At 44.2% G+C, this 23,775-nt stretch overlaps 1 protein-coding gene across 2 annotated transcripts in view; it reads right to left on the bottom strand.

The window, feature by feature from the left end:
- The window catches only part of AFF1 (ALF transcription elongation factor 1), an 811,017-nt gene that overhangs the window by 94,497 nt on the left and 692,745 nt on the right, over positions 1-23,775 (bottom strand). For both annotated transcript variants that reach the window (XM_069630442.1, XM_069630443.1), the window contains 3 exons: positions 14,815-14,951; positions 13,385-13,456; positions 12,444-12,537 (listed from right to left, as the gene is read on the bottom strand). In XM_069630442.1, coding sequence (XP_069486543.1) covers positions 12,444-12,537; positions 13,385-13,456; positions 14,815-14,951 — 303 coding nt within the window. The remainder of the gene's footprint in view (positions 1-12,443; positions 12,538-13,384; positions 13,457-14,814; positions 14,952-23,775) is intronic.

Raw genomic sequence — 23,775 nt, 5'->3', positions numbered from 1 at the left:
CAACGTCAGTGTCATTGTTTTTGCAGGGATGTTTGTGTCGTTGTCTGTAAGAGCCCCTAGCCAACCAATCATTCAGATAATGGAAGACGTAATTATATTATATTATATAAATATTTCCTCTGCCTTGGAAGGGTGAGGTGGAGGGACGAACACAGGAACACATTTAAACGTATAACCCTCCTGCACCCTCACTGTAACTAAGCTCCCTTTAAGTAACAGTGCCACAATGTCTAAGGGCTGTTTGAGCGCTATACAAATGAAATAAATAAAAATAAATATTGATGCATGCTACCACTGGTGAGAGGAATTTCGTGAATAGTGTAGGGATGATTTGAAGGTGAAGGGCAGCACCTTTAATTGAGACTTTTGAAGGATGAACAAGAACCCAATATATTTTCATTGCATCCTCGAAGTCTCGAGATGCCACGTAACCTTCATGTAATGATGCTGTGCAGCATGATCTTAAAACTTTAGGACGTTAATCATAGGGCTGAAAATAAATGGTATGATTGTGAACCAAGTGCATGCATTCTAAATTAGAGAAAGAGGACATTTGTAGGTATCCCTGGATGGTCCACAGTCAGGGTAAGTTAGCACTGTTTGAAAGTGACATCTCCTTTGCGTAAAACCAGGTTTATAGCTTGACTGGCAGGCGCTTGGGTGTCAAGGTCAAAAGCCATAGTAGCCCCCAAGGCAAACCTTTGAACAAATGCGTTAACCTTCCAGGCTTCTGACGGGAGAACTGATGCACTGCGCAGCCGTATTAAAAGAAAGACTTCATATTATTTGCCTACTTAAAGTAATTTACAGCAGAAACTGTGGCACCATGATCCCCTTTTGCCATTGGAATTTGCGCCGTCAACAGTTGGCTTGAATTACTTTGTATTGACAAAGCACAATGCCACAGGTTATACCAGCTTCTTTGCCATCAATAAAGTTTGTTGATGGGTGCTTTAACGACAGAAGCTGCACGGTGTAATCTAAGCAGTCCTAGTGCATTGGCATCTTCCTCATCATCTAGGACTGACTTTCTGCTGACCGTGACTGCCCTAAGGTTGTGAAGACAAAAAGCAAGCATGCATAGGAAAGGAATGCAAACAGTGCATGGTACAGACCAGGTTATGTCAAAGCCTTGCACACTTTTATACCAAACTTCTCCAAACTGCCTCTCTTCAGATCCTGCCCTTTTCTTATGATTTTGTTCTTGGGTAGGGCGGGTGGCAAGCTCGTTGAGGACTCTAGGCTTGATTCAGGGAAAAATACTCATTTAACAAGCATACCAGATGTCTCGGTCAGTGTTTTAAGGTTTTTCAGTTGGAACCTTGAAAAATGTGTCAGTCTAACACAATATGGGAAGATGGTGGCAACAAATAAATTCTACATGTCAATGTTTCCTCAAAGCAAAGTTCAGGCCACAGGAGCCACAGGTCCCACAAAGAACTTTATTCTTGTCTGAACCCTTTTTTAAATTTCTTTTTTAATTAAGTTGTTTCAAGATGAAACCGAACAAAGGAGCTCACCTGATTGCGAGACACTGCCAGAAGCAGTGTCCCCTTCCCATGGAGTTAAGTGTCAAAGCATCGAAAAGATATCAAAAAATGTAAGTCTTATCTGATTACTTTTTTCAGTTGTAAATGCAAAAGACATGTTCACAAACAGAGTAGATAAGGTTAAGTAAATGTTGAGCATACGTCCAGAGCTCCCTTCAATACACTGTGTTGTAAGAATCTGATGTTTGCCCCTGGGAGCAGAGTTTGGGGCCGGAGACTGTTATTCAACAATTACTTGGAATTTTCAGCCGGCTAAGGGGAACATCAAAAAAAGGTCCAAAGCTGGAGACTTGTGGCGAGCACCTGGCTACATAATGTGTCGAGCAAGTAAGTCCATGGAAGGGTAAAGCATTCCTGAGCATCAACCTGTAGATCGAGAGTATTCGAGTTGAAAAGAACTTCAGGATCTTAGACCAATAGCGGTTGAGAGTAAGGACGAGAGTAGCCCTGCATCAAAACAGCAGGAAATGAGCCTCTCCAATGAGGCACCCTGCTTAGGCCTTCCCCATATAGCCTAGGGAGGGGTCCAAAATATTTCATCCCCGACAGAAAGCAGAGCTGTGCTCCACCCAACAGAGTGACTGTTTCTCCAGTAGTGAGCTCTGAGCCCCAGGAGTTATATGACATGGTATGGCATTTATAACGCGCCTATAAACAAGTGTTTCAAGGCGCGACGAGGCAAGGAGAGGGAACAGAGGGAAAACAAATACAATCATCTTACTAGGCCAAGTGACAATGACATTGCGCAAGTGGAGGGGGTAAGGGAAAGTGAGGGGGCAGGGGGTAAGGGTACGGGGCAGAGCAATACGTAGGATCAGCAGTAAAAAATAAACAGAATAAAATAGGTTAAAAGTGTGGCAGCTTGTGGCAAGTGTAGGGGTAAGTGCAGACATCAAGTGTCAAGAGCTGGTGGAGACTGTTGGGATACAGAAACAGCCCCCAAGTGCAGGGGTTTCCCGGGAGGCAGTGCAGGTGTGCAGCTGGCAGGGGAGGGGACCTGAGCACGAGATCAGAGGGTAGCCAGGTGACCAGTGCAGTTTCAGTCAGGAGTTCAGCAGGGGAGAGGAGGAGAGAAAGCAGAAGCAGAAAGGAAGGTCTTGAGGTACTTCCATAACCAGAGATGGTTCTCCTCAAGTTTCAGGGAGGCCCCAGCCAAAGAAATATCTACCACCAACTCGTTGCTTGGTGAAGCGACTGACCCTGAGGGGGTTGGAGGCGGATGATCAAAGAGCTCGAAAAGGTATTTAGGAAGGTATTGAGACCACAAAAGGCCTTGTGGACAATGCAGCGGGTTTTGAACTTGAGCGATACGATCCCTGGATCTCGAAGACTATTTTTTTTACCTGGAAAGAGTGTGACCCTTTTTCCCCACTCTGTGTTTTGAAATGTGTTTTACTCTTCGTTTTCTTTGGTTATGGAGTTTTAGACAACTCCATAGGCATCATCTTTTCATGTGTGTCGCACAGCATCCTCAGTGCAGTGGCACAGGGAAACCTTTTCAGGCTTTCCCAAGGTTTAAATACCTTCTCTTGGATAAACTACTGTTTCCCAGAGTAAGTAAAGTGAAATTGACTTTACTAGTCTTTTTAAATTCCTACACCTAGCACACCCTATCTTACAATAGAGTGCTGGAGGGGTTACCTAGTATCCCCGGTGTCTAGATACTCATGTAGCAGTCAAATGCTACCCTTTCCTCTTGAAATGGCTGGTGGCAGTGGTTTTACAAACTACCATGATTTTTCCCGACCGCGAACAGCGGTACTGTTAAATCGCAGGAGCCATGTTTTTCAAGATGGCGTCTGAGCCCCCTTTTCTTTAAACAGATCCCGGTCTTTTTTCGCCATTTCTTTGTGGAAAATTCCTTCTAGAGTTTTGCTCTGCATGGCAAACCAGGTTTGGTTCCTTTGTTCATTCGCCTTTGGTGGCTTCAGGAGTGAAGACCGCCTCGGGCGCCCGAGTTTCTGGGGTGGGCAGGAAGTGAGGGAGGTGCCCAAAACTCCTTGTGCTTAGTCTCCTAGGAGACCTAAATGCACTCTGTGGTGATTGGCTGGCTGACTGTCCGGCAAGGACAGCCACCCTGCTGGGTGAGTGGCAGCTAGGCTGGAAAGAATGGGAGAGAACTGAATAAAAGGAGAGTTTCTTGGCTTGGAAGGCAGAGTCGACCACCGGAACGAAAGAACCAAAGACTAGCTTGAAGAGGACGGCTGCTGCAACTCCTGGACCGTTGGTTTGCCCAGTGAAGCCCTGCTGCAAGTCCGAATTGCTAAGTTCATCTCGACAGAAGCCCTGCAAGGACGACTTCTCCCTTTGAGTTGGTGGGACCAATCAACTCGACACTAAGCCACCTGGATACCATTCTCGGAGCTGGTTGTATTTTCCTCAAAATGCTGCAGGAAACCGAATAACCAGGGAGAGGGATACCAGTTTGTGTGCTTTACTTCAGGTACAGGAATTGAAGATTTGCCAAATGCCAGCTTTTTGACCAGTCCCAGTGCAGGAGTCCCCCAACGTCCTCCCTCTTGTCCCCATGACTGAGGCTCAGGAACAGCGAGATCTGCAGGAATAGAAGTATTCAGCTGCATCTTTTTCTTCATTTGTAAGGTACTGTGAAACGAGACAGAGTACTTACCTCTCGCAGTGAAAGTGCCTGAAACCTTCGCAACTAGCAGGCCTAATCAGCTTTTGACCCAACATATAATTCTTCTTTTTACAAACTAATTTTGAGAACTTCTACAGAGACTGTACCGTTTACTTTCCAGAACCATTTTTATCCTATCCAAGACTTTATCCCATTGACTTTGGCCTAGCCTATTGAATTGAATTGACTCGTCTGGTGAACTCAAAGTATCTGCACTGTCTAAGAATAAATGTAATCCCTTTATGTTCTCAACCTATTCCTTTTTGCTCCTCCTTCAAAGTATTCTGAATGCCATTTTCCTCCTCCTTCAAAGTAGTCTGAATTTCTCAGAAGTACATTTGTGTATGATATTTCGCTGCCTACATCGAGTGAATGTTTTATAACTGACTGTTGAATAAATTAATAAGTGTTTAACCAAGAAACCTTGAGTGTACGAGTTTATTTGAACACCTGTGATTGTAGACGTCAGTGTATCATCATTACTGCTCACATTCCCCCTTGAGATAAGCCTGGCTGCTCAGCAGCGCTACCAAAAACTTGTAGTACAGACTTATACCGAAGGTTGGTTTTGCCTACACTTGTAATCATAGTTGTGTGTAGTGGTCCCAAAGGGTACTGCATACTGCCCAACAGGCTTGAGGCCAAGAACAAGTATTGCAGTCCTGCAACTCACCCAGAACAGAGGGCAGAGAGTAGAAGCAGGCAGAGTTAGAAAGAGGCTGTTGCAGTAGTCCAGCCTAGAGAGAACCAGGGCTCTGGAGACAGTGAGCTTCTGGGGGAAGCTGAAGAAATGAAGACTACCTCTGAAGAGGTGCAGCTGGTAGTGCGACTTCTTAAGAGACAGATGTGAGGAGAGAAGGAGAGTGTGGAGTCGAAGATGACCATGTTTTTTAGCCTCACAGGTTGGCTCCCATTTCAGTGGGGCCAAAAAAGACAGATGACAGAAAGTCACTAGATAGCTAGCTAACGTAACCTTTAATTTATGTAGAAACCACAATCCCAGAAGGAATACGCCTTTAACCTATTCACAAATGTCTCTAGGTGAAGCAGTAGACTAGGGCTGTTTAAAAGATTCCAAAAAGCACCCTAAAAAAATAAAAGGGGGCAGGGGAACCAGAGAAAACAGAGGGGTTGGGGAATGGGGGGTATGCAGGGTAGCTTAACAGGACTATTCTCACCTTTAAATCAGTAATTCAATACTCTTCCCAAATGAAGGTCAGCAAAATGTTCCCTTTAAAAGAAAGATATTTTGATCTTTCAATTGGGGTCACAGCTATTGCAAATAAGCTACAAACATGCTGACTTTGTTACAGGTGTGCTCGGAGATAGAAATACAATTTCCAACAGGAAATCACAATTAATCCACAGGGTACATCAAGGCCATCACTTCATAAATGTACATACAAGGTTATGGGATCCATCAAAACAAGAATGTAAAGGGAGGAAGGAAAAAGTGTAAAGGCCATAAATGTGGTGTCATAGTGAAATGATAGCACTAACACTACAGTTAAAGTTGCATTTGGTGTGATTCATTTTTCAACAAGTTATATTATATAGCACTTGAATAGCGCCTACTACTATTAGTATGGTGAAGAGCTGTTGAGTTGAACGCCCTTTGGAAGACTGTAGTCAGAGATGCAAGAGTCGAAGAAAGGAGTTCTAAAATGGATGTGGGCATTTTTGCCAGCACAATGTGGGGTGCAAATCCAGCCCCAGAGTGACAGAAAATAAAAGGCCATGCAAGGCCCCTATTGTGAGAGAAAAGCTGGCTGATTGGCGAGACCCATTGGAACATGCAGGTCAGTTCAAAACATTGTTTCCAACATGGGGCCTAGTGAATGAACAAAAATGGGCCTCCCTAAATGGAAAGGCACTCAGCTGAACACAAGTGTATCTTAAAACTGAAAACTGCTGAACGTGCCCAATGCATTCCAAAAGACATGTGTTGCTGCAAATCTTGACTGCAATAACTGAGAAAAGGCACAATTTGGCTGAGAAAGACAGATGGATGTCAAGATCTACATTGCAGTATAATATGCTAAGTGAAGCCAAGTGACATTTCATGGACACGAATAAAAAAAGCTTACTGTCCAACAAAGAAACTTACATTAAATGGAAAAGCGTATTTAGAGTTTTAAAATGGACATCTGTTTCCCCGGTTAAACTAGGGTCTGCCTATGTGTGAATACAGAAGGGATTCAGGTCTTGCCAAATATTATATTACAGAAATACTTTACACATGGACACAAGGCCAGAGGCAATGTAAAATATTATATGGAAAACAGCCTTTTCGATTTAAAATGCAATTTTTCTCAGAATGATGCACATAGCTTGTTGCTGCAGCTTCCCCCCCACTGAAATGCTGGGCTGTGTATCCGAATTTCAGACCTCAAACCTTTGGCCGAGGCCCACCAGGAAAATAGGTCAGTTTCAGTTAAATACAAAGAAATGCAACGTTTTTAGATCACAATTGTGGAAGGGTCAGATAAGGCAACCAACAGAACTAACCTTTCAGGACTGTCATGGCCCCAATAAACTACCTCTCAGAATCCTAATGGAACTTCAAAGACTCTGTATAAACAGACAACATAGATAAGTAGAGGTCCAAGTCATGGGACTTTGGAGAAAATAAAACTGTTAGGGTGTAATTTGAATGTGAAACTGGAGGCTCCTATATTAATGCCTTGCCATTAAAAGAAGATGACACCTTTTAATAATAGGAAAACCGTGCACCGTAGTGGGCCCATCCAGGACTCATTTAGAAGATCACCGAAAGCCTTTCTGTTCTATGTAAATATTAACAATATGCAATGTGTGTAATTTGAGTTCGAGATGAAAATGGGTTTCTCCTATAAATCATAGCAATCGAAAACTTGGTAAGCTGATCGAAAGTAGATGGGCATAACTATTTCAACTCATGAATAAAGCAAGAAAAATAATGGATACCCCTTGAAGGTCGTGCCGCAATCACATTAATGTCCCCAGATCCGTCAAATCATAGAAGCCAAAATTATATACTGTGTTGTAGTTATCTGAAAATTGCAGAAAGTTGTCATGTTGTGACTCTGAGAAAACAAAAATGTAACTTAAATGTCATTTTGAAAGGATACATTTCTCTCCTCCCCTCATTATCCATAATCCAGACCTCCTAAACCGCTTGCTCCATCAGCTAACAGGGTCCGGATTGGTGCGAGGGAAAGGAAAATGAATGTCCAATCCAAAGCGTGGGTATATATTCATAATGTGGATGTGTCACAAGTACTATATGATAGGAGTTTCCCATCTAGAAAGGGACAACTAAGGAATACCAAAAGAGGGCATGAAGGAAATCCAGGGGAAAGACAGGAAGACCAAAAGGGAGAGAGCTAAACCCAGAGAGAGAGAAAAGACAGACGGACAAAAAGGACAGTGAAAAGGAAACCCCTAGACACTTGCTTGGAAAACTGGGAGCACTATCTAAGAGAGGCCTGAGGAGGGAGCTGTCTTCCTGTTACCAAAAGATGGTAACAATTCTGGCTGGCCTCCTGAGCTAAGAACAGAGACCCAACTACGTAGATATCTCTCAAAGCTATCCATTGTGTGGGAATTACCTGCCTTAATCCTTCCATTTAATTGTGGGGACGGGGGCGTGGGGGGGGGATAAAGCCGACCCTTAGCATATTTAATCAAAATGATTTCCCCTATAGAAAAGATCACGGGTGATTCTTGTTAACATTCAAAGTTAAAACATTTCATTCCCAGTGTGTTATAGCCACTATAGCCGATAAAATAATTAGGTGACCCTATTTTCCTATAACCCTTGATTTACTTACAGAAGAGGGGTGTCTTTGATTTAGTCGGCATTTCCTTTGAATGTAGTGTTCCAAAACAAATGTTCCCTTTTATTCCAAAACCAGAATCCCGAAGCCCCGAATTTCATTTGAATGTGTGTTAAAAAACGAATTTTCCAATTGAGTTAATTTCCCAAAACCTTACCTTTCAAAATATAAGCCAAATGAAATTCCCAATATGTACCCACTCCCTGTACCTTGCCTTCAAAACCAAAGGGTTCACAAAACTGATGCCCGGGGGAGCGGTGCTGAGAGAAAAGAGCATTGCGATAGATAAGCCTATGAATGTTTATGTTTTCATGTGTGTTAATGTGCAGAGATCCCACATGGGCTCTGATCTGAAATTGAATCTGTTGTAGTTGCAAGCGAAAGTTTATTAAGAAATGCATGCTAGTCTATAATTGCAAGTAAATTCCATATGTGATTATTGTGTTGTGCCACGGAGTTGGTGGCTGGTGATTGTGGTGAAGCTATTATCAATTGTGTAAATGTAAATATATTATTTCTATACACCGGCCTGATTCCTGGATTATTGGTGACACAGGGGGGTACAAGCAGACCGGTATTATACAGGTTGTAAAACTAACTAAGCTCTTTGTTGTGCAACACCTTGATTTTGGAGGGGGTCGGGGAGGGGGGGGGCAAGAGGGAAGGGACTCCCATGATTTGAGTGACCGTCCAAACTGTGACAAGGTGGTTAAGGAGTGGCTAGGTCCGTAGCAGCAATCCATAGTTATCAAGTGAGAGAGTAATTGCTGTGACAGAATGTTGGTGGAGTGCGATAGCCAGGATCAGATTATATGAACGACTGGTCTGAATGTCGTGGGTCTCAGCTGTATTGTATTGGATGAGGCAAGTATTTTAGGTGCTAGTAGATGTTATTGAGAGGTATGCAAGTAGGTGGGCCGTGCCCGTGCAGGTATGGTTGTGTTTCGTTGTGGTGGTGTGCTTGAAGTTCTATTGGAGAGGCTGGCACCTGGAAGGCAAAGGTCTTGCAGACTTATCCTGAAGGTTTGACTGGGATGCTTTCAGTTCGAGGGGGTGGAAATGTGCTCCCCAGCTTGTTGACTACTCCAGTGTCCCAGTATTCCTGTCATGGTGAGTAATAAATCGAGGGAGTGGGTTGAGATGGACTGATGGAGGGAAGTGATCTTCTATTCGGCGGTTGGTTAACAGGATCACGTTCCAGAAGGTGGGTGCGTGAACTGAAAAAGCTGAGCCCCCCTATTCTTTTTGATTTTGTCACTGGAATGACAAGGAGAAGTGCTGCACCTGATCTGAGATTTCTATTAGGACAGTATTGTGTACGTTTATGTTGCAGATATTGTCGTCCTGAGTTGTGTGGAGTGCTGAGAGGTGGATGATGCACATTGCCTTGAAGGTGGATAGTGCGAGTTGTCTCCCTGACTAGTCCCCGGGGATCTGTCACCCAGGTGGCCAGGAAACAGCCATCACTATTGGATCCAGTTCCTGGGGGTGGATCAGTGAGGGAGGATCACCTGGATGGGGGCGGCGGGGCCCTTGGGGAGTGGAGGTGCGACACCGATGGGTGAGGAGCGGTATCCCCCTTCTTGGTACACCTGCTCATCCTACCCCATAGGATACTTAACACTCAACCCGTCCACCCCTCTTTTCTGACACAAACACTTTTGCACACCATGAGAGACCTGACAAACACCAAGGCCATTTACCTGACCTGTTCCAACGCCAGGGTCGGGCAAAGTCAGGCAATTAACCTCAATTATACACACCTGATGGCCCTTTCCCTTCCCCACATGGATAAAAGGTGGAGCACGAGAGCACAAGACGAGCAAAGCAGACTGCACAACGAGAGAGCTAACTCAGCACAGCAATTCAAGAGGAACAGAAAGACGGCGCGAATCGAGAGGTTACCAAGGAGAGAAGTGACCTTGCCCTTATCAACTGAGGCCCGTGAAATCTCCAGAGAAGGAATCGTAAGAACGCGAATAGGCAGCATGTATTGCAGCAGGTGTCAACGGGTACATGGGCGCCTCCTCTGCTGACATCCAAGCAGAGGAGAGACGCGCAATGCAGGGGTACCACCCTTTACTCCAGACGAGTAAGTCAAGCCATTCATCACAGCTGGTGAGTCGAGGGGAGAGCAGATAAGAAACCAAACTGTTTTGAACGAAAGTAACAAGCAGCTGATTAAAGAAAGAACAAAGAACTATTGATATGCAAGGGGAAAAGCCAGCATAGCAGATTCAAGCACCACGTGGGTGCTCACTTGAGAAACTCTGGGCAATTACCCGGTTGTCGAACAACCGTAATTAGAAGGCCTTGGGAGAAAGGTGAAAAGGGGGTCAAAGTGGTCATACAGGGATCTAGTAAAATCCTCTGTACAGTCGAAAGCCTTTGACCGACAGATGATTGTGAAACTTAAAGGGAAGTGAATCCCCCATCGTAAAGTTGGCAAGAGTGAACGCGACCAGGGATGCCGACCACGGCGAAGTCTGAAGTCCCGAATAACAGTGTGTTGACAAGCGTGAACCCGGCAGAGGGATGACCACAGTAGACTTTAAGAATTGTGAATGTTACAGACGAGGATTGTGTTAAAAGCCATAGTGAACCCGGCTGAGCAGGCTAACAATAGAGAGCGATCTGAGCCCAAACGAGGGGGACCCAACGCGCAAGCTGAAAGGAACTTTTGTTTGTTATTTTATTGAAGACATCGGGCCTCATACAACGTTGCCGTTTTGGAAACAATGGTGGCGGTAAACCTGCTGCCACTGTTGTTTCTGGATTGGCAAACTACGAGTTCTGCCGGCGGGTGGTGTCAGACCTGACGGGAGTAACGCCACCCGCATGCCGACGTAAATGTAAACACTGTCACTGCTAATTACAGTGCCGGTATTTCCATGGGAATGGGGATTTACAGAATGCCGCCACTGGAATTACGGGACCACCCGGGCTGTAATGCCCCGGTAAATCCGGCAAGTCCGGAGGTGGTAATTAGTTCCGGGTCCAGCGGCAGCCTGCCGGTTTTTCCGGCACGGCTACCGCTGGACTCGTAATGAGGCCCATCAGGTCCTCAGAGGCAAGAGACTTAACCACTGAAGGCCCTAATAAGCTAAGAACAGAACTGTTCGCACGTGCTGGGAAAGCTCGAGCGTGTGCTGTGCTCCAGAGTCCTACCTTGTTCCGTGCTCAAAACGTGGGGACGGGAGACCAGACTTCCACATCCTGACCTTTTATTTGTGAACACTTCTTTCTTTCCTGTGAACCCTATCTCTTTATATTTAGCATAAGGATTGGCAATATGTTTTTCTTAGTATATGCCCTTTTATTTGACAACGCCACTAGGACTGCCTTATTTGATGGTCGTAGCTTGCTGCCATCTTAGATTTAGGCTTAGATAAGGTTTTTCCAACCCACATTTACAGTTTAATAAACACCCTTGGACTGTGATTACTTGCGTCTGTCTTTACTGTTGCCAACATGTGTTACTTACAATAGTCACCCGATCAGAAGTCCATAAAGGACTCAGAGGGCTGGTGAGATGTGTTGGGGCCTAGGGCTAGGAGGAGCCCCGCGGCTGTGTTTGGTACCCATTAGAGTATTCTTAGTTGTGATATGGTGGCTCCCTGGTATGCGGCATTGGCATAGTCCAAGCATGAAAGGATGATCGTCATGATTGCAGAGACTACATGCTGTATTGAATCAACTAGCACTCACACCATGTATTCTGCAAAATATTTGTCTGCCCATTATTGAAGGCTGGGTAACACTCGAGAAATATAGGTTACTGGAATGTATTTATTTGTATAGCGCGCACAAATCCTCAGGCATCGTCTTTTTTGTAGATATACATACCAGATTGTGTCTTTGATTGTTTCTCATCTTTAATTCTATTCAATCTCAATTAAATTCTAACACTCAACTCACCCCTTCCCTGGTCCAACATCTTTCCCGCAACAGGAGAATCTGCACCACATGATAAAGTTTTGCTAATGTCTACTTAACTCGAGGGACTGTTAGTTTGTACGTTTGCGGTTTTCTGTACATCAAAATGATCCATCAACACATTTTAGGAATCATCACCACGTGATGATCAAGCTCACCTGATGGAATGCTCCAGAAGATTCGTGCATAACAATTTCAAAGCTTGTGATACAAGTACGCATTGAGAAGCCATGATGGGTCAGCAAGAGGTGGACTGCACGACTAGGGTATACTAATTGAGTGATGAGCATGGTGTTGCTAACAGAACAACAAAGAATATAGGTAGTAGAAAATGCATAATATATAGTGCCTTGATATTAGATGTAGTGCTAGGGTGGGACAAATATCCTCAGTATGAGTGATTTTGAAGAATTTTGCCTGCAAGAGGATCTCAAGTCCTCATGGTTCAATGCATATATGAAGTATAAGAAAAATTAAAACATGTGACACTGGTTAACTTACCTTGAAGTGTTCGCTGAGAGTGCGGGAATACTTTATTGCAGTATCTTTCTTGTGACGAAACATCATCAGGTACAAAAGGGACTGACAGCGCATACTGTAAAAGCAGAACACCCACACCAATCAAAATCAGGTGATCGTGATGATATTACAACCCTGCCACATCGACCAGTTGGCTTGGACTTCTAACTTGGCACAAGCACTTGCAGTGCACGGTTTCTTTGCAGCCACAATGTTTAACATAGTGCTTTAAAAAAACAAAGTTGAAAGTGTGGAGCATATTATCCATGTCTGATTCTGTTTAGACTAGGTCAGTGTGCTATTGTATGGGCAAAAATAGACAGTCCTAATTAAACCTGGAAGAAACACTGGGACTTTGTTTAAAGCAATCAAAGAAATTAAAGGCAATACCAGCCCTCCTAGAATTCTGAAGCGAAATCCACAGCCTAAAACTATAACTGACATGTAAAGAATGAGGATTTTAGCATTGCTTTTCATGGCGATTCCAATGAAGCATCATACCAAAAAATGAATACAAGCACACGGCTGATGAGAGCAGCTATGCATTGTGCAAATTGGGAGTTTTATTTATCATCAAGTTCCTTTTCTAGTAGGAATGAACATAGATTGCAAATGGAAATAGTGTGAATGCTAGCTTTATGGAAGCTTTTTGCTATGATAATACATTCACAAAAGAAAATGTCTCACAGCAAAGCCCTTCTATTCCTTTTTTAAAAAGCATATATGGCATGGACAGTTGTTCATTCCTGCAGGTCTAGAGCTGGGTAAAACATTCCTGTGCTAGATATTCTTCATTATGTCAAATATAATATGCTGCAGGAGGTGGCATCTTTCGCTCTTAAGGACAGGCCAAAAACCCTCCCAAAACTGGCAAAGCATTCTCTTCAGACTGAATACATAGGGAAATAATGAGAAGCACCCACCACATAGCAGAAAATATTTCTTCAATGCTGGTTGACTTATTCTCTGAAAAGTTCTTTGACTTCATTATATACCTGCAGGGGAGGAATACAAACGTAAATATGTATTAGGCTGTATGTAAGTTACATTAAATTGTGGTGAGGTACTTCCCAATTGCCAAGACCTTAATTTGGGCTAAGTGTAGTAGGCACTGAGAGATCTGTTTGAGGTGAAGTGTAGGGGAGTTGTGCACATGCAGGGAACTGGGCGTGCACAGGAGGGCACATGAGGAGCAAGCAACAGGTGGGTTTGAGGAGCAACTATATTGGAGGGATGGGAGAGGGGGAATTCACACTACTGGGTACGGGCGGGCAGGGGCTGGGAAAGGACTCTAAGGTTGGGGGGGGGCGTAGAGTGCACACTGGGCAATGTGTATGTAAATATCCTATCCTGGTCCGCAAAATTCCCTGGCGCTTATGCATATGTCAACTGGTGTACTTCACAGATCTCAGACAGTCAACTTCAGACCAAAAACTGTTCAGCTTTTCTTTTCTTCTTTTTTTTTTCCAAACAGATTTGCAAATCCGGGCTGGGAACCAGGCATCTTATGCAGCATATTTGCAGAACATTTTCTGCTACAACTAATTAATCAGATGTCAAATTTGTCATTTGGTTGTTTTTTGCAACACTTGTACACAAACAAAAGTAAATTTAAACAAACTGTTAGAAAGGCTGAAGATTAGTGAAAAGCCACAACCACTCTTGACATTCCAAACAAGCACACATCTCATTAATTCTCAATTGTCTGAAGTTACACGTTTTTTCAAGATATGTATTATCGAAAATAGAATTGGGGCGGGACTGGGGGGTAAGTTGCTGGAGGGGGTTGAGGAGGAATCCTCAACCAACACCCCCAATTACCTCACGGTTGATGTGTTCATAAACTAATTTTGAGAAAAACATTTTTTATATGACGCGTTATTTATAATGTGCTTAATACACACAGGTTTCCAAGCGTGGACCCGGGGATCGAACCTGTGTTGCCCTGTGTCGTCTTGCTTCCAATGCAAGCATGTTGCTTCTAAGCTATCCTCCAGAGTCTGAATTACTTTTTCTAGTCTTCTGGTAAAATAAGCTAGCCTCTCCTCTGTGTAGAGTTGTGAACATTTAGATGTTGACAGAGGAGAGTATTCAATTACATGCAGTGGTCGATAGGAAAAGGGGAGACTGCTGGCAGATCAAGCAGCACCAAATTAAGCGTTTTCCCCCAAGAAAACCTGTACTGTATCACATGCACTAACATTAAACACACACATCTCAGAGCAGTGTACATTTTATTTCCACAAATGGTGTGGCCTCACTCAGTAGTAAATAAAATCAGTGTGGAACAGCCTCATAGCATGTGCAGTCTTAATGTATGCCCTATTTTCCATTATTTAAGTTTTCTACTCACTTAATGAGATCCACCGTTTCCACGAACATGGTGTAGGCAGACTTTGGTGCTGGTGTGTCTGGCTCCATGGCTGTTCCACACTCAATGAAGTACAGGGCAGCATCTAAGTAGTTGTACGATTTTCCAACCTTGTCCGACTGTTAAAGAGAAACTTTAGCATTAGGCAACAGAAATTGCAGGAAAGCTTCTGGTTCATCCCCGTTAAGATGGCAAGGTTCATATTGTGCATAATTATTAAACAAAAAAGCACAAAACATACCGTTTTGACTTTCTTCAGAAAACAAACAAAAGCAGTCTTGCAGAACTGTGTTAGTCGATGAAGAGTTAGGGGTCGGATAAGAGCAGAAGGTGCAATTAGCGGAGCTAATATTTCCATAAGTCATAGATACACAACAACTCATTACATGTATCGGAGAATTAAGTAGATTCAAGTAGCCATCCATGGATTCTGAAAGAAGGAACCGAACAGCCTGAACGTTTTCTGGCTCAGGACAGGCATGTCCATCTGTCATCACATGTTGCCACAGAGGCATTAACAATGTATTTAAAAAAAAAAACTGTCTGCATTTCATTTATGAATGCTCTTTGGTTCTCAGCCAAGAAACATGATCAAGTTCATGTTTTATTTGACATTCAAGGTACAATGAGCAGTACAATACATTGAACGTTAAATTGTATACATATTATGGTACTCAAAACTACAAATGGCATATTAACATCCAAAATGGAGCACGTTACTGACCAAATTTACTTACGCATTACAACAAATGAACGACTGCCTTGGCGATCTCATATAACATGTTAAAAAGCAAATGCAAACAACTCACATGTGCTAAATAAACAAATAAATCAAAATGGTGGATTCAGTCTATAACCACTAATTGAATGAGACAATGCTAAGAACACTACAGTGATACTGTATGGTAGTGAGGTCTGGCCATACCATAACTGGAACAAGCTAAGAGAAAAGTCTTAAAAAAAAAAAAAAAACGACTTGGACTACCTACTTCTACCTCGTTGGATTACATTTGGGATGAACTTGGTGTTAGATCCATTAGCTTGAGTATTGACAATCAATGCATTTGCTTGCATCAAATATTGGTGTTAGGCAGAATTGCATGCACTACCCTCTGCGACCACCGCATACAATTAGGACTAAAGGTGTAAGCAAAAAACAACCTTTGGTATAAGTCTGTACTACACAGTTTTGTGGTAGCGAGCTGAGCAGCCAGGCTTATCTCAAGAGGGAATGTGAGCAGTACAAGAAGAAACACAGAAGTATTACAATCGCAGTGGTTCAAGTAGACACTTAGACTCAAGGTTTCTTGGTAAAACGCTTATACATTTATTACACAATCATTTAGAAAACATTCACTAGAAGGAGGCAACTTAATATTATACACAAATATACTTACAAAACCAATAGGTTTCTGAACAATTTAAGCTCCCCTGAAATAGGAGCCAAAGGGCATTTCAGTGACTGACAGGGAAGGCAAAGGCACAAGTTAATAGAACAGATCACAAATACTTTCTTAGGCAGTGCAAATAGTTATAGTTCACTAGAGGACTCGATTCAGTTCGATAGGCATAGGCCAAAGTCAATGGACTAGTGTCATGGATAGGAAAGCAGTTCTTGAAGTAAATGGTAAAGTCTTTGCCAAAGTTCTTAAATGTAGTTTGTACGAAAAATAATCATATGTTGGGTCACAAGCTGATTAGGCCTGTAAATTGGGAAAGTTCCACGAACTTTAACCGCAAAAGAAGCGTTCTCTCAATCGGGTTAGCACAGTACCTTAGCATGAAGCAAAAGATGCAGCTGAAGACGTTGGTTCCTGGAAGTTCCTGCAGATCTCACTGTTCCTGGGCCTCAGTCATGGGGACAAGAGGGAGGACGTTGAGGGTCTCCTGCGCTGCATGGGATCGTTGGAAAACGCGGACAAAATGGAGTCACTTCAGTTCGAATAGCTCTTCAAGCACACAAGATGGTGTCCCTTCCCCCTGGTTAATCCCAACCAGCTTTGAGAAGGGTATCCAGGCAGCTTACGAGTTGATTGGTCCCACCAACTCAAAGGGAGAAGAAGTCCTTGCAGGGCTTTTCTGTCGAGATGAACTTGGCGATTCGGACCTGCAGTAGGGCTTCACCAGGCAAACCAACGCTCCAGGAGTTGCAGCAGCCGTCCTCTTCCAGCTCGTCGTCAGTTCTTTCATTCCAGTGGTTAACTCTGCCTGCCAAGCCACGAGACTCGTCTTTTATTCAGTTTTCTCCCATTACTTCCAGCCAAGCTGTCACTCACCCAGCAGGGTGGCTGTCCTTGCCGGACAGTCAGCCAGCCAATCAATGCAGATTGCATTTGAGTCTCCTAGGAGACTAAGCACAAGGAGTTTCAGGCACCTCCCTCACTTCCTGCCCACCCCAGACACTCTGGCGCCAGAAGCGGTCTTCACTCCTGAAGCCTGGCAAAGGACCAAACCTAGTTTGAGCGCAGAGAGAAACTCTAGAAGGACCTTTCCAAAAAGAAATGGTGAAAAAAAGAAGACCGGGACCTGTTCAAACAAACGAGGCTCAGGCGCCATCTTGAAAAACATGGCTCCCGTGATTTAATGCTACCAGTGTTCGCGGTCGGGAAAAATCATGGTAGTTTGTTGTAAAACCACTGCCACCAGCCATTCTGAGAGGAAAGGGTAGCATTTGACTAGTAGATGAGTATATAGACACAGGGGATACTAAGTAACCCCTCCAGGACTCTATTGTAAGATAGAGAGTGCTGGGTCTAGGAATTTAAAAAGCCTAGTGAAGTCAATTTCACTTTACTTACTCTGAGAAACTGTTTATCCCAGAGAAGGTATTTAAACTTTGGGAAAGCCTGGAAAGGTTTCCCTGTGCCACTGCACTGAGGGTGGTGTGTGACACAAATGAAAAGATGATGCCTATGGAGTTGGTTAGACTCCATAACCAAAGAAAACATGAGTAAAACACATTTAAAAACACGAGTGGGAAAAAGGGTCATACTCTCCAGGTAAAAAAATCAAGTCCTCAAAATCCAGCAAAGTTGCTGGGGGTCTCCAAGGTGAAGGGAATTAGCACATTTATGAGAATTCTCCCTAATAGGTACGGTGATGTCCGGTGACTCCAATGTGGAATGCTATGGGTTGCTTGAGTGTCCACATTCCAGGGTATCAGTTGACTGCAGAGAGCGGAGGAAGGACAGCCTGTGGGGTGGTGCCAGTTACCATATGTACCTTCTGTCTACTTGGGATATAATCTATCCAATAAAGTGGACTCACCTTGTCTCCTAATGATCTTGTGTCCATCCTTCCACCCACATCACCACCCTAGGATGATTCTAGCAGTGGGCCTGGGTAAACTCGACGAGGACACTCCCAATCATATAAAACACCCCAAAGCTACTCAGGAACCACACAAGGCTTAAGTTAAGTAATACCCCCAGCCAATCGAGTACCTACACACAGAAGAGTTTGCAGCAGGACGTCATCAGGATCTGGAGCCAAAAACCCTGTTGATAAATTCCTCGTCACAAAGGACACTGGAGGGGATTTTGCAGCAGAGAAACAGTGAAGGCTCCAAGCAAGAGTTTCTTTGTGGCTGGATGCGGTTCTGTGGTTTTGGTGCCCTTTTCAGGAGCCAGGAGAAGATTGAATATCGTGGTCGGATTCTCATCACTAATCTGGTCCAGCACTCTGGTGAGGGGACTTCAAGTACTTGATTACTTTCTCTGGCGGTCCAGCAGGTTGCCACCAAAGTTTCGGTCCCAGGGTACTGTAGCTTGGCAAGGTCGCAGCACACCAAAACATGGCTCAAAATGTTTGAGTCTAGTGGGTCTCACCAGGCTCTGGGTCAGGGTCGGGGTCGTCCTTTTCGGGATGCCCAGTTCGCTTGGAAGGAAGGGTACCAGCAGGCTGCAGTTACACAGCAGGCTCTTGGGTCACTGAAAATCGCTACGGCTGTAGTTTCTTCAACTTTCTCTTCGGTTTCAGCTCCAGTGGTCGACTTGTTAGCATCCAGGTCCGGAGTATTCAACAGGAACTACAGCACAAATTCTGCATTCTCCCCCTGCATTTTACAGCAAGGGGCAGTCTGGCTGTCCAATCAGGACAGCAAGCCCCCCACTGGAAGTTGATTCCTTTGAGGCCAGGTGAAAGACAAAGGGCTGCAGAGTTTTGGACTCCATCGCTTCCTACCTTCTCAGACACTCTGGAGCCTGGACAAGGAATACAAATGATTACTGCTGAAGACAAAACTTCCAGCGAGGTTGTTCCCACCTAGAAGACCTTAGAAACAGCAAGCACACAAGAAATGGCGAAAAAAGAAGGAGCACACCATTTTAGCAAAATGGTGGCCCTTCTGTGCGAGTTATAAAGACAAAGCCACAAAGGTAAAACCACTGCCACCAGCCATTCCAGTAAAGTCGCAATTGTGACAAAATGTTACCAGGTAAGTAAGAAAGGGGCTACATTGGATCCCCCCAGCACCCCACATAAGGTGGGGTGTTCTGGCTCACTATATAAAATGTAAAGGGGGATGAAAATATCTTTTTACCAAATGGGAACAGTAGTTCATCCAAGTACATGAAATAGAAATTAACAGGGATCCCAAAGGGGCAACCAAGCCTAAATCCAAAAGTGCAATTTTTATTTTTACTTCATTTATTGCACATTTGTATGGCACCTATACACAGGTGTTTCCAGGCACCACAAGACAAGATTGGAGGGAGTGGGGGAGGTGGTAGGTGGATGGGAATCAAAAAAGTAGGACCAAAACAGTTAGTGGCCTTGTGACAATCCTACTGTGCAAGTGCTTGACAAGGTCATAAGTGCATGGGGTAGAGGGAGAAGTTCAGGAGTGGGGTACCCCCAAGGGTGGGGGCCAGCAAATGCTTGGTGGGCCAAGGCGGCAAGTGCCAGGGGCTGGGGGGAGGGAGGATGAGTGCAGTGGACCGGGAGGATCAACTTGGGCTAGTCCGCAGGAAGGGAGCCCAAGGGCAAGTGATGGCAAAGGAGGCTGAAGAACTGGTAGGGAGTTGGACTGGCCCATGTATGATTCTGAAGGGATCAGGACCCAGTCGCAGCGGCAAATGAAGAGTTAGCGAGGGAGGGGGAGAGCGAAGGAAGTGGAGAAAAGGAAAGTATTGAGAAGTTTCCGGAACTTATGAAGATCTGGCTCAAGTCTGACGGAGGAGGGAAGCTGTTCCGGAGGGAGAAGCCTGCCGAGTAAAGGTAGCTTCCTCCCACTCTCTGCTTGAAGAAGCGTTTGACCTGCAGAAGACCTAAGGACTCTGGCCGGGTGGTATTTAGGGAGGGAAAGCTGGATGTAAAGAGGTGCCAGGCCCCAGAGAGCTTTGTGGATGATGCAAAGGGTCTTGAATTTGATCCTTGCAGTCACCGGGAGCCAGTGGAGAGATTTTAGGGCTGGAGAAATGTGGACCCTGGGCTTGAGGCAATGTAGAGGTTCAGCAGTCCTATTCTGGATTAGTTGAAGAGGGCGAAGGGAGGCAAGAGACAGGTTGAGGAAGGTCACAGTAGTCAAGCCTAGAGCGAATCGGGGCTCTGGAGACGAACCTCTGGGGTAAGGCGAGGAAAGGTAGAATGCCCCTGAGGAGATGCAACTGAAATTTGGACTTCTTGGCAAGGCCTGTGATGTGTGGAAAGAGAGGAGTCAGATGATCCCAAGGTGCTTTGTCTCACAAGTTGGTGATGGGAGAGGACCCAGGGAGTCTGGCCAGAGAGTGGGGGAAGCAAGGAGCAGGCGTCCCAATGAGAAGGCTCTCTGTCTTACTGGCATTAAGGCAGTGATCATTGGCACAGCATCATGCCTGAATAGCAGTCAGGCAGTCCGGTATGAGGTAGATGAAGGCAGCTTGAAAGAGCTGTGTGTCATCTGCGTAACACTGGAAATGAGGAGGAAAAAGTGGAGATAAGAACATTGATGGAATTGTAGACCTGAATCTCAAAAGAATTGTTAAGATTTTCATTCTTTGATATTCTGTAGGGGTCCCCCTTAATGTTTTGCTTCTTTCCACTTTATTTTTGGATCACTGACCTATTGTTGGTGGTTAGGGAGGGCGTTGTCCCATTGCCATTGCAACCCTTCACTCAGTAAAAGTATATGGTCCTGCCTTTCACGCCATGTGTGCCCTAGGAGAATTATATCATCCTACTTTGGATATTATTTAGTTTGGCTCCACTCTGGGTGCAAGTCATTTTAGCACCGTTTTTTTGTCAAACAGGAGAACTTTAAATTAGTAGTGGGGAGCACATACATTGAACCACAGAATGTTCTGTAGTTGGGAGCATGGAAATATCAAAGTAAGCATATTTTATGTGCAGGATTGCCATGTAGCCTCTCTGGTTTAGCAGGGGAAATAACTTGAATTGTCATGTGGAAAGTTTGTGGTTTCAGCATAGGTCTCTACTGGTCACAGGCCAAGTACAGGTGAAAGTGCAAAATATTTTTAAGTGGGAGGGACAGGGCTACTCTCAGATTGGCCAGATTGTGTGAAGGCAAGATGTTACTGCAGCTATTGAGCTCTATAAAATGCAGACCTATCCAACTGCTCTTCTTGCAGCATAATTGAAGAGATCCTGTAATATTGATGGGATCAGTAAAACTGGCTACTCTTTCCAAGAGGTAGGACTATTCATCTCTTGCTGTAATTATGGCCGCAGAGAATTATTTAGCCATTCTCAGAACCACTTTGTACTGGGTGAAGCCATGAACTCCTCCAGAGCCTTATTAATACAAATATTCCATGGTTTACTATGATCGTTGTAGGTGTTCTAGGAGTTACATGATGTCGGAGCTTGAAGATACATTTAACTTGGCTTGGGCTTGCAGACCTATGGTTCAAATCCAGGTTCAATGCGGAAACATGCATTTGCGACTAAAAAAAGCTAATTAGGACTGTATGGTCCAAGGAATGCTTTTGTGATACAGCAAGTCTAACATGGCATCAGCACACGGTGATGTCAAGTATTGTCCTGCAGCATATCCTGACCTAGCTTAACCCTTGGCTTCTAAATGCTGCAATGAACAAAATGTAGGTTTGGAATTTAGCTAATTCCAGATTGTACTTCTGCTTAGTCCAACTCCTGACAAATGCCCTCACTGCCATCCCTCAAGAGTTTCAAGGTTTGTTTTTATGTGCCCTGTCTGATGGCCCTCGAAAATGGTGGATTAAGCCCATTCTGAATTAATCCACCATTCAATGTATACGCAGACCTTTTATTTTCGTTTTCGCAGCCAATCACTATGTTGTATGCCAGTGGGAATTGTATTAACTGCCTCGATACAAAGATTTACAAACAAGTTCCTTCCCTAGTGTTGTTCATGTGCCATATAGGCTCCAGTATACTAAGAGCTTGGGGCACTGTTTTTTGCATTTTAGAAGGATTGAGAATATTATTGTTCTAAATATTGTTATGCATGCTTTAGTTTTAATTTTTGATTTTCTTTTTGTGCTTGTGATGTCCATGATGTTAAAGAAGAAATCTGGATCTTTAAGCAGTAAACACACTTGACATTCTTTGCTATGGGATAGTTTCCTCCCATTTGTCCTACCAACGAAACATTGGAGGGCACCAAACAAAGCCGTTATTTTGTCAAGGTGGTTCTTCTGGTAGTGCGGCCTCTTCCTTGTCATCTGCCCCTTCTGTTGGCGCAGTATTGTTCTGTTGGTATTGGGGTTGGCTATACACCGGTAGGCCTTTTACAGTCTGCTGGTGGGTGGGCGTTTGGGTTCAGTACACCAGTCTTGCTTGAAGTACCTCTTGTGGAGACTGGATAATGGCAGCATGAAAGAGTCCAAATGGACCTTATGGTGCTTTTCACTTCTTTTACCTTTTCTACGGTGTTCACAATGACTGTGTCAAAGATGTTCTGTATCCATTGACATATTAAATGAGCATGACCTACACCTACAGTCTAAAGCCTGTAATACTCAGCCACTAATGCCCCTTAATTATATTTACATTGGCAGCTTGCCGGTCTGATGTCGCTGCTGCTAAAAGACTATTCCTAATAATGTGTTTGTCCCTCTTAACAATGGATTGGGCGTGTGGCCCTGGCCCTTCTGGCATCAGCTTGATGAGTGGCTACTATACTGGCTTAGATGTGAGTGTTTCATTGGCAATGCAAATATAAGCCACAGTGGAAGCCATCATCTTGCCCATGCCATACATCTGCTCCTTTTGTCAGTGGCAACCTCAGAAATGGATGCTAGTGAGCATCTGTTCATTGCAGAAGACACCACCAAGGACATTGTCTGCTTTTTGCTGGCCCAAAATGCAGTGAAATATGTAGCAATGGCTTGTACTTATTTTTTCTATGCAGCTAATAACCTAGCATTTTATACATAAGCTGCTTTTTAAATCGATTTGAATGTAGGTGGTGGTGGGTTTTGGTTGATCCAACATTGCCTCCGTAACGTCCTTAACCACCACCTCCTCTTGTGTAACCGTAGTCAACCATGCAGCCTGCTTCGGGATGGCCATATACCTGCAAAGGCCTTTCATGGCACAGTTTGAGAGGACTCATGAAAACCTTTCGTATTATCAACATAGTATTTGAGTGCTCTCATGTTGTCCAATTTAAGAGTGAAGCAATTGTTCAGCAGGTGTCTGGGGTGTTGAAGAAAAAAGGTATGACCAAGGGCTTGTTCAGGTGATACGAGGATGGCACCTTAGGCATAAACCTCAAATTGGTCCGGTTGAGGACCTTGTCCTTGTGGAAGATGAAGGCATTGAAAGTAAAGCGTTTGATCATCAATTATACTTCTGGCAGAGGTGATGGCCACCAAAACATATTTCCAGGAAATTCGCCTTAGGCTGTCTTACAGATAAGTTCAGTGATTCCATCAACCTGGTGAGAATGACGTTCAATTCTCAATAAGGGTCAGGCTTTCTTATGGTAAGAAAATTCGGAGAGAGTCCCTTCATGAAATCTAA

The sequence above is a fragment of the Ambystoma mexicanum genome, chromosome 6q (assembly GCF_040938575.1).
Source record: "Ambystoma mexicanum isolate Mex_15411 chromosome 6q, UKY_AmexF1_1, whole genome shotgun sequence".
NCBI classification, from domain to species: Eukaryota; Metazoa; Chordata; class Amphibia; order Caudata; family Ambystomatidae; genus Ambystoma; species Ambystoma mexicanum.
The sequence above is the reverse complement of the archived record's forward strand: the minus strand, read 5'-3'. Positions and strand labels throughout refer to the sequence as shown.